This window comes from Acromyrmex echinatior, chromosome 2 (genome assembly GCF_024713525.1).
Source record: "Acromyrmex echinatior isolate Ae372 chromosome 2, ASM2471352v2, whole genome shotgun sequence".
Classification (NCBI taxonomy): domain Eukaryota; kingdom Metazoa; phylum Arthropoda; class Insecta; order Hymenoptera; family Formicidae; genus Acromyrmex; species Acromyrmex echinatior.
The window spans coordinates 25,952,462-25,967,582 of NC_141853.1; the positions used below are offsets into that span (position 1 = coordinate 25,952,462).

The 15,121-nt window shown below is 33.6% G+C and overlaps 2 protein-coding genes and 1 non-coding gene across 6 annotated transcripts in view; 1 reads left to right on the plus strand and 2 right to left on the minus strand.

Moving 5' to 3' along the window:
• Window positions 1-2,652, minus strand: part of LOC105147119 (ribonuclease P protein subunit p40) — a 52,853-nt gene extending 50,201 nt beyond the window's left edge. For 2 of the 4 annotated variants that reach the window (XM_087403299.1, XM_087403298.1), the window contains exons 1-3: window positions 2,238-2,256; window positions 1,811-1,950; window positions 1,589-1,733 (exon numbers count right to left, since the gene is read on the minus strand). In XM_087403299.1, coding sequence (XP_087259425.1) covers window positions 1,589-1,733; window positions 1,811-1,933 — 268 coding nt within the window. In that variant the 5' untranslated portion in view covers window positions 1,934-1,950; window positions 2,238-2,256. The other 2 variants (XM_011057904.2, XM_011057906.2) reach the window with 2 other exon arrangements.
• Window positions 2,632-2,704, plus strand: TRNAM-CAU (transfer RNA methionine (anticodon CAU)). The gene has a single exon. It is a non-coding gene; the product is annotated as a tRNA-Met (tRNA).
• A 9,322-nt stretch (window positions 2,705-12,026) lies between these two features.
• Window positions 12,027-13,138, minus strand: LOC147910708 (uncharacterized). The gene is made up of 2 exons (XM_087416676.1): window positions 13,069-13,138; window positions 12,027-12,640 (listed from the first exon to the last, which is right to left on the minus strand). The coding sequence occupies exons 1-2, from the start codon at window positions 13,136-13,138 to the stop codon at window positions 12,027-12,029; spliced, it is 684 nt and encodes a 227-aa protein (XP_087272802.1).
• Window positions 13,139-15,121: the final 1,983 nt, after the last annotated feature.

Below are 15,121 nucleotides of genomic sequence, written 5' to 3' on the forward strand. Positions count from 1 at the left end.
CATGTAATTATGTTTCTATTAAATTAATATTAACACATTCATTGCCGACCAATTTTTATAGATGTACAATAGAAGCCGAAGCTTGAAACTATCCAGTTTAAAAATTATTTTTTATGCAATTTCAATACTTTAATTAGTTATTTTTTATTATATTCATGTTTAAGAAATTCATATCAAACAATTAATATTTTTCAATATTTTGTCTATTTTTCCAACATATACATTATTATTACGTAGATCAGATCTCAGGTAATATCGATAGAATAATCTTCATGAAAATGTCTTTGAATTTGATATGCATTACAATACACAGCCGGTCACAGAAAGATTGCAACATTTTTTTTCGATGGGTTTCGAAATGCAGTTTCACCGAGTGATTGATTTTTTTGTGGATCCATGAATAAGAACCAATCGCTTGGTAAGCAAGTTGCATTCCGAAACCCATTGAAAAAAAAGTGTTGCAACCTTTCTGTGATTGGCTATACACAGAGTCTAAAGGAGATTAAAGTGTAAAAGTAAAGTGTAAAAGTATTTTTTCTACCTCGTGTTTTCTGTGTGATGGGAGATAACTTAAAAAAATTTTCTTTCTTGCAAATATGCATCTTATTTCACAGTTAGTACTATACAAATAATGTATAGACACACAGCAACACACACACACACACACACACGCGCGCGCGCGCGCGCATATGTATTGTATATGCAAGATGTATCTGACATAACGCCTACTATACAGTGCTATTTCTAATAAAAAGCTAAGTCGGAAAGTCCTCTGTCATTTTGCAATTTTCGCAATAGTTAACGAGATATTAATTTCTAAAGGTTGTTGAATAAACGGATGAAATCAATATATAAGACAATTTTAAGATATCTTTCAGTGTTCTTTGTAAAACATTTTGAAGATATTTCTTAAAGAAAGATTAACAATAAATACATTGATGTAAAAAGGAAATGCCAATTGAGCTGATACCAGTTCTTCATGTGTAATCCAATGTATACATTAAAAATGGTACAGACGTTTCAATCCTAATATTGATATATCCTCTTCAGTGTTTAAAAATATATGTTTAGAATAAATCTATGATGTCAATTAAATATAAGTAAATCATTCAATTGTCAAATCATCATTAAAACTATCATTGTCACTATTGAAATCTTCAAATATCATCTGTTATATTTTACTGAATATACAAACAGTACATGTTCAAAAAATTTTAGTTGCAATAAGCTTAACAAAGTGAATACAAAGAGAGATATCGATGTTACCTTTTCACATCAACATATTTATTGTTAATTTATTTGGTGAGCTTTATATCATATTTCTAATCCTATTGTTAAAGAAAGATTTTCAAAGTTGTCTTATACATTGATTTTAGACATTTTGTTCAGTAGTAACTAAAAAAAATATTGCAAAAATTAAAAAATAGTTAGAAGACTTTTCGATTCAGTTTTTTTCATTAGGAATAGCATTATATGATTAGTGGACATTATTTCAGATACACCCTGTATATGTGTGATTTTGTGTGTGTGTGTGTGTGTATAATCTCAAATATACTTTATAGATAAAGGAAATCAATAATAGACTTACCTTTTTTAACAAAAGCTTCGATAAACTCTATGTTTAAGAGATCACTGACATGCAGCTTATTTATTCGATAATAATCTGTATCCTTTGATAGACAATTGTGTAAATTTTGAGGAACGGTAACTGTATTAGGTAGTACCACGGATATCTGAAACACAAAAAACAAAAATTGTCAAGATATTATTTTGAAAACTTGCTGAATTTTGAAAGAAGTTATTAGCTTACTGAATGATTAAAGTAATGACTCTTCACTAATGCAATTGCATTTGCATTCTTCATTACATCCAGATGTAATATGGCAGTGTAATGTGGTAGTGGTTCGAAATTCCATGTTTCCGGGCATAACATGTTTTCCTTTCTTCTTTCTAAATTTTTGTTTTTATTAGAAGAAAGCATTACCATTAACACTTAATATACATAATTCAATCATTCGTTCCTTTTCCTTAAAACATTTGGTTAAATAATGATCTTTATTTCTTTTTTTTAAATATACATCTTTTTATAAATTCTAAAAATATATGTAAGATTTATTTAATAACCCATATATACTTATAAAAATGATGAAAATTAACTCGGAACACGAATGATTCACCATGTGTAGTAAAGAATATCATCATATGTGCTATAGATATTAAATTCAATGATATTTAACTTATTATTATATATAATTTCCATTCTCTAAAAGAAGCAGCAACATCACAATGCATTACTTTGTTTAGATTTTGGATACTTGAGTATCCAAATGGAATTTATCACGATGGAATATTTTTTCCTTTAAAATTCCTAATAAAATATATACGATCGGGAACCAGATTTAAATCTTTCGTTTGACACATGTTTCACCATTAAACTAATCTTTCACCATTAATTAATTCGGACAGAGCGTATTAATGATAATAAGTGATCAGGATAAACTCACAATAAAAAATCCAGCTGCCGATACCCATGTGGTGTATATACTTAATCTAACCTAAACTTAAATTTCTACTCTATTGCATATATGACTCTAACAAATATTAAGATATATAATAAGTAACACCACAAGAGCCTCGGTAGCGCAGTAGGCAGCGCGTAAGTCTCATAATCTTAAGGTCGTGAGTTCGATCCTCACCCGGGGCAAATTTTTTTTTGGCAGTTTATAAAAAAAATTACATTACAATTGATAAATGAAGCATTTTATTATATATTATATATTATATTAAAATTTCTAATTGTATAATATAATTACCAGGATAAAATGCCTTTCAAATTCCATTTAAAATACCAATTGTAAAATATTTTTAAAAACTGTATTTAAAATGCAAAATGCTAAATCAGTATTTCGAATCCGTTTTAAACGTAAAATAGATAAATGGTATTTTAAATGGTTTTCAAATGCAAAATGATTTTTCATGGTACATTTTTAAAAAATATTTTACGTTTAAAATCCGTTTTCAACGGAATTCGAAGTCCTGACTACAGTATTGTAAATAATTTCTGTGTGTGTGTGTGTGGCAGGAATATTTTTAATTTTTTAATATTAGAGGAAAAGCCCCTATTGACTACCCAAACAACACATCCACTAGACATCCAGATTTGGTTTCAATCTGGTCCAATTCCATGGATTTATGACTTCTGCACGCTGGACGTGGAAACGTTTGCCGCGTGACAAAATGTGATGTAGCCAATAAGCTTACAGCTCCTAATGTGTTCACGGTTACCGCGTCAGATTTTGCGCGGCAAGCGTTTTCGCGTCCAGTGTGCAGGAGTCATTAGTACGATCAATGTTTTAAAAACATACGTTATTCAACGTATAAATAAGTATGTTTACATTTGGATATTTTAAAAATGTTCATCTTATGTAAAAAATTTTCTAAATCTGCTCGTGACGTGTTATTTTCGCTGACTTGACAAGTGAAAATTTTTTTTAAATCGCACAAGGAGTTTTACTTCTGTTACTTCCGGTAACGGAAATTTATCAAATTCAAACTTAATTCAAACAGCACGCAGCAAGCGGCAAACGTTGAATAGCAATAGCTTGCTGTTCACAGTGATAAAGGTGCATTCACATGCATGCCTCAAGCGGCAAACAGCGGCAGCAGCAACCAATCAGCGAGGCGATATGTGCAGTGGCGTCAATTGTAAAAAAAAATATTTTCTACGCCACTGTTGACACGTCACTCAGTTGGATTTTGATTCTACCAGCAAGCAGCAAACATGCTACAACAATTAAGTTAGGTTAGGTTCAATAAAGGTGCAAGTGTCAAACGTCAAGCAGTAGAAGTAGCAACCAATCAATGAGGTGATTTTTACAGTAATGTAAAAAATATTTTTTACACATGGAGGATAGAGACTAAAGGGCTCCGCACAATAAAAAGAACAAGGAACAAAGAATAGAGAATAAGAATTACAACTTATCAGAAATCATGTATTGTGAAATACACAGTTTCTGATAGATTGAAATTCTAATTCTCTGTTCTTTGTTCCTTTTATTGCGCGAAGCCTTTAAGGCTGCATTTTCATACTGATGTTTGAATCGAGCGTCGAGCGTCAGCATAAAAATGCAGCCTAAGGAGATCAAATTAGGGTTTGAAAAGTGTTAATTAGGTTTTTGAATTGATATTGATGATGCTCGGTAGGTGGCGTTCGAATCACAAAACTTATCTCATATATCCTTCGCACACACAACCGAACACACCTAATAGAGATGTTATTCTTTGATATCATGCTCTGACAATAATAAGAAGACGTTTTCACAGACAAATTCACATAAATTGTCATTAAAACTACATGAAAATAGAGCATTCTTCATGTAAAATCGGTAAGACCAAAGAAAAACCTGAGAGAGGACATGACAGCCCAAAATCTGTAACCGCAAAATGCTACGCACTACTGTCCTCTGGCAAAGTGGATAAAAATTACATAGCAACATCCACTTCTCTGACAGTATATTGTTCACTTTTCAAAACTGAAGATGATAAATCGATATTTCTCTTTGGTACATATAATTGTGCTACATGTGACACAATTATATGAATCAAATATCGATTTATCAGCCTTGAAAATTGGACGATGTACCATCAGAAAAATGGATGTTGCTATGTATTTTACATCCACTTTGTTAGAGGGCAGTAGTGCGTAGCATTTTGCGGTTACAGATTTTGGGTCGTCATGTCCTCTCTCAGGTTTCTGAGAAGCCGAAATTGTAGACTACCAGCTGGAGTTCTAATTGGCTGCTGCCTTTCCGCTTTCCGCTTTTCCGTCAAAGTGTAAATGAGCCCTAATGGCACCCTAAGACCGGGTTTACTCCTTGACAGAAAAGCGGAAGCCAATCGGAACTGGCAGTAGTACTAGGTAGTACATTTTGCTTGCTGCTTCTGTCTTTCCGCGAGTTCTGATTGGCTTCCGCTTTTCCGTTAAGATGTGAACCCGTCTTAGGGTGCCGTTCCATAGAGCGGAAATTAACAACGAAACAGAACTAGCGGAATCAACACAGTTGATCACAGTTGTTCCGCTATTTTCGTTATAATTTGCGGAATGAACGAAAGTTACAGCACATAATCTCAATATTATATGTTGTCGATATATTACAACCATTGTCCATATAATACGATTTATTACATACTGTTTTTTGTCTTCTTCATTAATATAGACACAGTAGCAGAATGTTTACGCACAGTAGCATCGTGCTACATGTGACATAATTATATGAATCAAATATCAATTTATCATCTCCATCTTCTTAAAAAGCGGACGATGTACCGTAAGGAAACTGTATGTTGCTACGTAATTTACATCCAGAGGGCAGTAGTGCGCGGCAGCATTTTGCAGTTACAGGTTTTGGGCCGTCATGTCCTCTCTCAGGTTTCTCTCTGGTATGATCTACCATACAAACTGCGAGAATGGTGACGTGGAACGAAAGCGACATCTCGATCGAACTAATTCAGATAACCACTTTTGAACACGCTTTTTGACGGCCTCGTCCATATAGTTCGGTCTCCTTAAGCGAGGAGCACAGACTTTTGCATGACGCATAACACGTAATGCATAAGAAAATATTCCAATTAAGTCCTTCGTTTCTTTCCTTTCCATCAAATAAAGAAACTCTGGTTCAATTTCTTATGCCTCATATGTTATGCATTATGCAAGAGTCTGTACTCCCCGCTTTAGTCTCTATCTTCCATGTTTACACCACTGTCCGTATTGTCCAACTGATTAGTTGCTGCTTCTGCTGCTTGACGCTTGCATGTGAATACACCATAAGAGTTTGGAATCATTTGGTTCGAGTGTGCAGTCAGAGACCAATGGAGAGTAGAATCCTTAGAAAACCAAAGCCTGGCCATGCCCTGTGCATGTCCGAAATGTGTGTACTCTCAATTGTTGATATGAATATATGTGTGTTCTCGATTACTGCCACTGTGTGAGCACGCTAATCATAAGAGAGAATGGAGGGAAGGCCAAACTCTGGTATTCTAAGGACTCTAGTAAAGGGGAGATCTTTTGGACGTCTCTAGGATATCTACTGTGTTGAAAATTTTTAACAAAAAAATTTATAAAAATCATTTTATTTTGATTGTGGTCTAAAATTTGTTTAATATATTAATTTAATTCAGTTTTAAAATGGACGTTTTTAAGAAGTCGAAAATGGTAACACTGGATGTTTTTAAACGTTTTTAAAATATGCATGGATTTAATCTAGATGTTTTTGATATGTCCAAAACATCCAACATATATTTTTAAAACGTTACTGTACTATCTGGATACGTTTGGAAACGTTTCTCAGATGCCTCCGATGCTTCGGATTCATCATTGTCCTCGTTTAACATTAAATATTAAACAAAGACAGTTGATGAATCCGAGGCATTCGAGCGACGTTTCCGAACGCAGTCATTATGAGTAATGAAATATCGAGAGTTCATTTTGGGTAAATGTTAGAAATCTATGGGCAGAATTTAGAAAAATAATATGTTATTTTGAAGGGAATTTAATAAGCTTTAAGATAATGTTACGTAAAATTTAATTCAAATTCTATTTCTTTTTTAATTAAAGAAATATAAAAAATGAGCAAATCGCAAAGTCAAAAAATTATACTCTCGGGACATCTAATATGAGATGTTTAATAAAGAAAAATTTATAATAAAGTACAATGTGCGAGAGCGCACCGCGCGTAAAGATTCGAGTGAGAGTTCGGCGCACGGCTGGTATGATGCACGACAGTAAAATCAACTCAGTTTCTTTGTAATTTAACAAAAAAATTTCTTTAATATATTCAGTTACAAAGTCAAAAGATATAATTAATTAAAGATTAGATTAACAGAATATTAAAAGCGGTCACCTTTTCCAAATTGAGTTTGGAATCGCGGTGATGGAAAATCTCGGCGATTTTTCTCGACGCTTCTCGAAAGTTTCGGTTTATAGCGATTTCACTAAACGGTTAGCACGGCGATTTTACGAAGCGAGATTATGACTCTAAGAACTCTAAGAACTTTTTGGAAGTAAGAAGGAGGACGGCGAGATCGAAGCATTTATTGCTTTCGGCCTGAGCTTTCCCTTTTGGGAAAAATCCAATAAAAATTTGCCACAATCGTAATTATTACGTGGCATTAGGTGTACAAAATTGATTGGCGCTTTGGATTCTTTTCTAGCGACGTTCAACGTAACAGTCATGCGCGACAGAAAATCCGTGCGTGGGATTGGTGACAGCGCGTGACGTATTCGTCGGAGCGCGGCGCTCGCGTGCGCGAATTGAATTGTTCTAGAACCTTCGATTGTCCGTTGCCGGTAACGACAACTTGTTTGCGTGTAACGAATTGTTTTTAAAAAGAACAAAGAACGACGAATTTGATGATTTTAACGAGGATTAAAATCATGTTTGAGATGAAATCACGAGCTCAATTTGTGCATGCGTTCAATGACAATTAATGTCGATCGACTGAAAGAATTCTTGCTTTCCTTTCGAATTACCGATCTCAAACAACAAAGTACATCAGTATTGCAATTAAAGAACTATGGCTATGTTCCAAAATTCACTGCCAGTGTTTAAAATGTATAATATAACATAAACTCTAGATTTTCAGTTGACAGTAAATTTTGGAATACAACATATTGTATATTTAATGTTTCTAAAATACAAACAAATACAGCCATTAGTCTAGTGTACAGCCGATTACAGATGGGTTTTGGAATACAGCTTGCTGATTGAATTATTGGTTCTTACTTATGGATCTAATCATTTACGTTAAACTGCTCTACGTGCAAAGCTGAGTTCCGAAACCCATCGAAGAAAAAGTGTTGCAACCTTTCTGTGACTAGTTTTACACTCACCAATTGAAAGTTGTAACACTTTTTTTTAATAGGTTTCGGAATGCAGTCTGCTTACTGAGCGATTTTTACTTATGAATCCGTAAGTAAGGACCAATCGCTTGGTGGGTAGGCTGCATTCCGAAAACCATAGAAAAAAATCTGTTGCAATCTATTGGGTCATCTAAAAAGTATCCGCGGTACTTTGTCACTAGATATATGACCATCAATACACATCTAGTGACAAAAAACCGCGGATACTTTTTAGATGACCCAATATTATTGCATCTTTTAATCGGTGAGCGTACATCGTACATTTGATACATACTTGATACCTAAGCTGCATTTGCTTTTGTGCTTATGGCGCTTGTGAACATCAATTGTCTTTATTAAGAGTGTTACGTCCCGGGTGAGGACGCTAAGCTAGGATAAGGTAGCACGGACAAGCGACATGTTCCGGCTAATTCAAATTAGGGTTACAATTGTTATATTTAGTTAGAAATGATAAAAGTCCATAGGCCGAGCGGAAACTTATAGAGACTCTTCTCGATAATAATTGAAGCTTTGGTAATTTACTTAATGTTGACTCAATGTTAATGTAAAGTCATGAAACATGAAAGTTAAAGTAATGTTAGATTGATTGACGAAGTGGCAACTTTTAATTTGTCGAAATGATAGATGAAATTGATCAAGAAAATGATTAAGGAGAAGGGAGGGTATCGCTTTCGATACAATTTATTAAAGTAAAATTCAAATATAAGGCTCTATGAATATAAAACAATGTAAAATAAAATAAGGGCAAAGAGCCAACGACATAAATAATAAAGAACATAATATAATAAACAAAATAATAGCTATAATAATTACATACGTTTCGACTTCGATCGGGTCATTATCAATGTTACAAAATATAAAAGTAAAGACGTTAAGAACAATCAAATTATATTAGTTCGTTTTTCGTTACTATTTTAAAAAAAATATATATATATACAGTCATCTAAAAAGTATCCGCGGTTTTTTGTCACTAGATGTGTTGATGGTCATATATCTAATGACAAAGTACCGCGGATACTTTTTAGATGACCCAATATATAAATGTTCGTCATGTTGTTAAACCAGTCAAATTATTAGACATAATTATTAATCTGTAAAAATAAGAAAAGTAGAACATAAGATTTTCAACGCAATTATAATAAAATCTAATATCTATTGTAGTCTAAAGTGTACCTTGTGTTATACAAAATGTAATTGATCGAGCGAAAATTATTCGTTTGGTAGACAATATTACAGTCGTATTCCATCCTTTTATCATAAATTAAAACCAAGTGAAGGTAACTTATCTCTGTCTCGTCAGACAACGCAATGCCAAGAAAGAAAAACATCTACTGGTTACAGTAGAAGTAGGGAAGGGAGGAAAAACGGAAAGAAAGTTCTTAAGAAGAGGAAAGACTATGTATCATATTAGAATAATTTTCTGATAATGAGTTCGTATCATTTTGCTTATTAATGCCATACTTTTGTTTTTTAATGGGCACCATTTCAGATATTAATCTTTTGTTGTAAGCCGATTCTATATCTATTATCTCAACATCGTCCCATTTAAAATTATAGTTAAACTCCAAACGATGGTTAGAAATAAAACTCGGAGATTTGGAAATTTTATTAATATCTGCAATATGCTCACGGACTCTAATTTTCAACTGTCTTTTTATTTGGCCAACATAACTAGCATCTCTGTTCTCTGTTCCTTTTATTGTGCGGAGCCCCTAACTGTCTTTATATGCCTTACCGACAGTTGTCAGTATCATTAAATGCGTCAATCGACAAACTTCGGTAAGTGCAATTCTATATCTGCTACCGATAAATATGTAATGATATTCATCGTTAATTCACGATAATAATCATTAACTCTAACGTGACTCCCCTCAAGTAATGAACTCATATACATGTGGACTCACTAGAGTCCTATATTTATAAGAGAAGCGCGACTTATGTCAGTATCACAAAAGTACTAAAAAGTATTAAAAATGGAGTCATTTGCAAGACGGACTATGAAATCCACCAATCATCCATTAAGCAGTCTTTCTTCTCAATTTAGTCCCTATGCGAAAGATTTATCATTATTTTCCAAACATCCTGTATAATTTGATTCTAATAGCCCTAGACTAGTATTTATCATTTTATGTTGCATCACTAAGGATGATCATATTAAAGGTTAAAACATTTGATTGTATTTACTAACTTACTTATTTTATATATAAAAAATTCGCGACTGATATCTAGTGGCATGAATAGTCTTCTAATATTGTATTATTTAAATTCGTAATTCTTAAGACCTTTATATTTAACATGTTAAATATTGTTACGTCCAAGCTCCGATCATATGTGTGGATAGGTTTAGAGAAAGAAGAAATAAGAAGGATGGAATATGTTGGAAGGATGTTAGAGCAAACGCTTTGTCTCGCATGCATGCACGGGAAGGGGATGGAGCGAGTTGAACACACCTTTTATAGCTTTGGAATATGGGTCAACGTCCTAAAGAGACGCTATAACACCTGTTTCTAACGAGCAATGCGAACGTCGGTCCGAATTTTGAGTCAAGGAACTTAATCCTTATAACTCCATATACGATCTCTGATGAAGGATGGGAGTCGGTACGAGTCTTACGATTCTAAAATAAATGGAGATTGATGCACGTATATTAAAAGTATTCTAGTTTAAAAATATTCTAGTTCAAGATCCGCATTTCCTCCGTGTTCAGATCCATTCTTGGAATATCAACGTTTTTTAAGTAGTTGAACCTTGCAGTGCATTTCATCAGGGAGTAGTCTGATACTGAACTGTTCCTCCGGGCTATTCCTTTTATATTATGCTACTTATTGGAGTAATGGTGAGAAAGAAGAGAATTGTGGGTTGGGGTAGGAGGTGAGGGAAATTGATCGGTTTTTAATAACCGGGAGAATGGTTTTCCATATTTTATTTATGTTGTAGCTATTATTTCTATTTAAATTATTAGAGTGTTTTTTGTATCTTTATAGCTTCTCTATACTTTCTTGAAAAATATGATGTAATGTTGACTATTGTAGTCGTTTTGTCAAACAGTATTTGTTATCCTATTTCGATGTTGTGTTCTGATAATGCTGATTGCATGACGTGTTTTAGCCAAATATCACGCTAGTGTTCTTTTATCCATTCTCCCGGTTTCTCCAATGTATACTGGCCTGTGGGAACAAGGTATTTTGTATCCTGCGGAGCTAAGTGGAGATCTGATCTTTAGGATTTCTTAAGATTTTCCTATATATATTTTGGTGATTTAAAGATAATTTGGATATTGTGTTTGTTTAATATCCTGCCAATCCGATCTGTTGTTCTTTTGACATATGAGAGAATGAATAGGATCCTTTCGTCTGATTGTGTGTCAGAGACAGTTGTCTTGTTTACATATTTATTGATTGTTTTGATTATGTCTTTTTTGTTGTGTCTAGTTTTCTATAAGGCTAGTTTTAAGTAGTTGAATTCTGTCTGTAGATATTCTTTGTCAGAGATAGTGAAAACTCTATGTACAAGTGAGTTGATTGCAGACTGTTTTTGTGCTGGATGGTGATGCGACTCAACATGTAGCTATCTGTCTGTGTGTGTTGGTTTTTTTGTATACTTGATGGTCTAATGTACCGTCAGCTTTCTTAGAGACAAGAACATCTAGGAAGGAGAGTTTTCTGTTTTCCTCTATGTCTATAGTGAAGTGGATATTTGGATGTTGATTGTTGAGGAAAATAAGGAATTTACGGAGTTCGATTCTACTGTGTCTTCATATCACGAATGCGTTTACAATGGAACCAAATTTTTGATTTTTTGGATGTTTTTCTGAGAGCCTCTTTCTTAAAATGCTCCATGAAGATGTTGGCGATTACAGAAGAAATAGGAGAGCTTATTCCTGAAGTTTGTTCATAAAATTGGTTGTTACAGGAGAAGTAAGTGGTTGTTAAGCAGTGCTCTAGCGCTATAAGGTCGGAGGGAACTTCATGTGTGAGGCCTTTATTATGTTTAATGTGTTTTTTATTGGGACGTGTTTGAAAAGAGATTCTATGTCGAAACTTACAAGCAGGTGTGGGACTTAATCAGATTTTTTGGATCTTTTGTATGAAGTTGAGTTGATTATGTGTCATTCGGATTTTCCAGTGAGAGGTTGTAGTATTTGTGCTAGAAAGCGGGATAAGTTGTATGTCATGAAGTGTATGGCGCTGATAATTGGTCTGACGAGGATGTTGGATTTGTGTACTTTTGGTAGTCCGTATAATCTTGGTGGGAGAGGATTTGTAGATTTTAATGTTGATTTAGTTTTATTGGGAATGTTGCTTTTCTCCACTAGGATCTTGGTGTTCTGTGCGATTGTATTAGTTGGATCTTTGTCAAGCTTTTTGTATGCTTTGTCCGAGAGAAGGTTCTTCATCTTTTTCTTATAGTCTAATGTGTTCATGATTACTGTCGTGTTGCCTTTATCGGCTGGAAGCACGATAATGTCTGTGTGATAATCTCTGTTGTTGATCTGCAGATCTTGGAGAGCCAATTGCTTTTGTCTAGTGATGTTTGATGGAGGAGACTTGACTTTGGAAAGGATATTGGTTACCTGTCTGCGGATATTATCTGCTTGTTCTGATGGGAATCGGTAAATGGTTGACTCTATTTGGCTGATAATCTCTTCTTTTGAAATGTTTCTAGGTGCCACTGCGAAGTTAAGGCCTTTGGCAAGCTCAGATATAGTGTCTTGAGGCAGGTCTTTGTTGGATAGGTTTTTGACGTTAAGTAGAGAGGGTTGTGGATTTTTGTGAGAGACAAGGTTTATGTATTTCTATTTCTGTCTTTCAGAGAATTGTGTGTGGATCTTCATGACTTGTTCGTATGTAATACGGTCTAGGGTTTTTGCCAGATATGCCGCAACGTGGCGGATAGGAATAGGTGGAATTTAAAGGTTTTATGGGAGATCAGGGCTACTTGTGACTTAATGAAGTAGATGCGTTCTTTGATGAGGCTGGTTTCATAAAGAATATTTTTGGGATTTGTAAGTTCCTAGGTAGTCCTTGAGTTGTAATTGAACTTTGGAATGATGTTATTGTCCCTGCAGCGTTCTAGGAATGCCAAGTTTGATAGTTTCTTGGCTAGGGAAGATCTGAGTTTGCTGAAAGTTTTTACTTTAGCAAGGATACTCTCCCCGTAGAGGTATTTGATAATATTCTTGAGGTTTCCACGGATGCTTTCTATATAAAGATTATGCATTTTGCGGGTTTCCTTCGTGCCCAGATCCACATTCTTAAAATGTCAACGTTTCGTATACCTTGCAGTCTACCTCAGGACGAGGACCAGCCTGATACTAAGCTGTTTCTCCGGGTCGTTCCATTTATATTACGCTACTTGCAATATTACTTAAAGCATAAACTATTAACTCACTCTATATTTGATTTTTTATTATAAATTTTGCGCAAAAAATCTACAGCAGCACATTTATCCATGATATAATTTTCATCTGAAAGTGTTACAAAATATTTAAATTTTTCATTGATGATATACTGGCACAGCTCAAAGTATACGTTCTCGACACAATATTTGAGTTTGAACATGAAGAGCACAGTTGACGGCATATATAGATATACATATATCACGCATATATATCTAGTGACAAAGTACCGCGGATACTTTTTAGATGACCCAATATATGACCATCAACACACATCTAGTGACAAAAAACCGCGGATATTTTTTAGATGACCAATATATATCTATATATATATATATATATATATATATATATATGTTTGTCAATTTACTATTTTGATATTTACAAAATGTCATCATGTTTTATTGCATACAAAGGTATACATTGATATCCTGATGTGTAACATTTCTTTTTTAGATAAATATGCTAATACGTATATATTGTATAAAAAATTTTCTATAGATCGATTAGTTCAGCGACAGGACCAAATGTACGTACAAATATATTCTATAAATTGATTATTATAGCAACTGTAATACTAATAACTGTCGTAATAACTGTCGCTGAACTAATGAATCTGTAGAAAATTCTTTATATATATGTATTGGTATATTTTATCTAAAAAAGAAATGTGATGTATACGTCAGAATATCAATGTATATCTTTGCATACAATAGAATATGAGTTTTCTGATTTGAGAAAATTCTTTATATACGTATATGCAGCAAGTCGCCATAATAATTAATTGGTAGAATGTATTGGTAGAAACGTGATATATACGTCAGGATATCGCAATGTATCTTTGTATGCAATAACTATGCGTTTCGAGGATTTTCTCCGTGTCCAAATCCTTCTTAGAATGTCAACATTATATAAACTATTTATGTGTAGAAATAAAAATAAGCAGAACAATTTCCAATGGCTTTGGTAAATATTATCCAAATCATAATCTTAAATAACATTCAAGAAGTTTTAACCATCGTTTGAGCGCTTTGGGAAATGTTGATGCCGACGATACTGTAATTTTCAAGCATTATAACTCAAAAAGTATTTTATAAAAAAATATTTTATTATAGTGTTTTGGAAAGCTCTCTAGGTATGCTATTAGAATATGTAATGAAAAACGAGATGTTCCATTAAAAAAAATTAATATGACCTTAATCTAACCTTGACGACGTCACCTAAGGTCAAACTGATATCAGTAAATAGATCTTTTTGACCCCTGCAATTTTTATTCGGGTCACTTTTCTTGAAAGTGCTTTTGGAGATCATACGGGATCAGTCTTTTCGAATATCCTGTGAATACTTTCAAAGTGAATTCTTTTGAACTTTTAATTCTGATTGAGTAATTCTTACGATGTCTTATGACTACCGTTAAGACCTGAGCACAGTAGAGGAACAGGAATTAGGTATTAAGATTTCAACCTATTAGAAACTGATTACATTGGAATTACACGGTTTCTGATAGGTTGAAATCTTAATATCTATAATTCCTATTCCTCTATTGTGCGCAGGCCCTTAAACACAATGAAAAGGAACAAGCAATAGGAATAAGAAATTTCAACTTATCAGAAACCATAACATATTGAAGCGCGCCTTCTCTATATTAAACTATAGAAAACCGACGAAGAAAGACAATACAAATACATGTCTTTTGAACTCTTTCTCACATTGTACTATCTCAAAACATAATTCATCGGATCACATAACTAGACTATAGTTTGTGTCACTAAGAGTGAAAAAGTCAGAATGATACAAATAGCGTT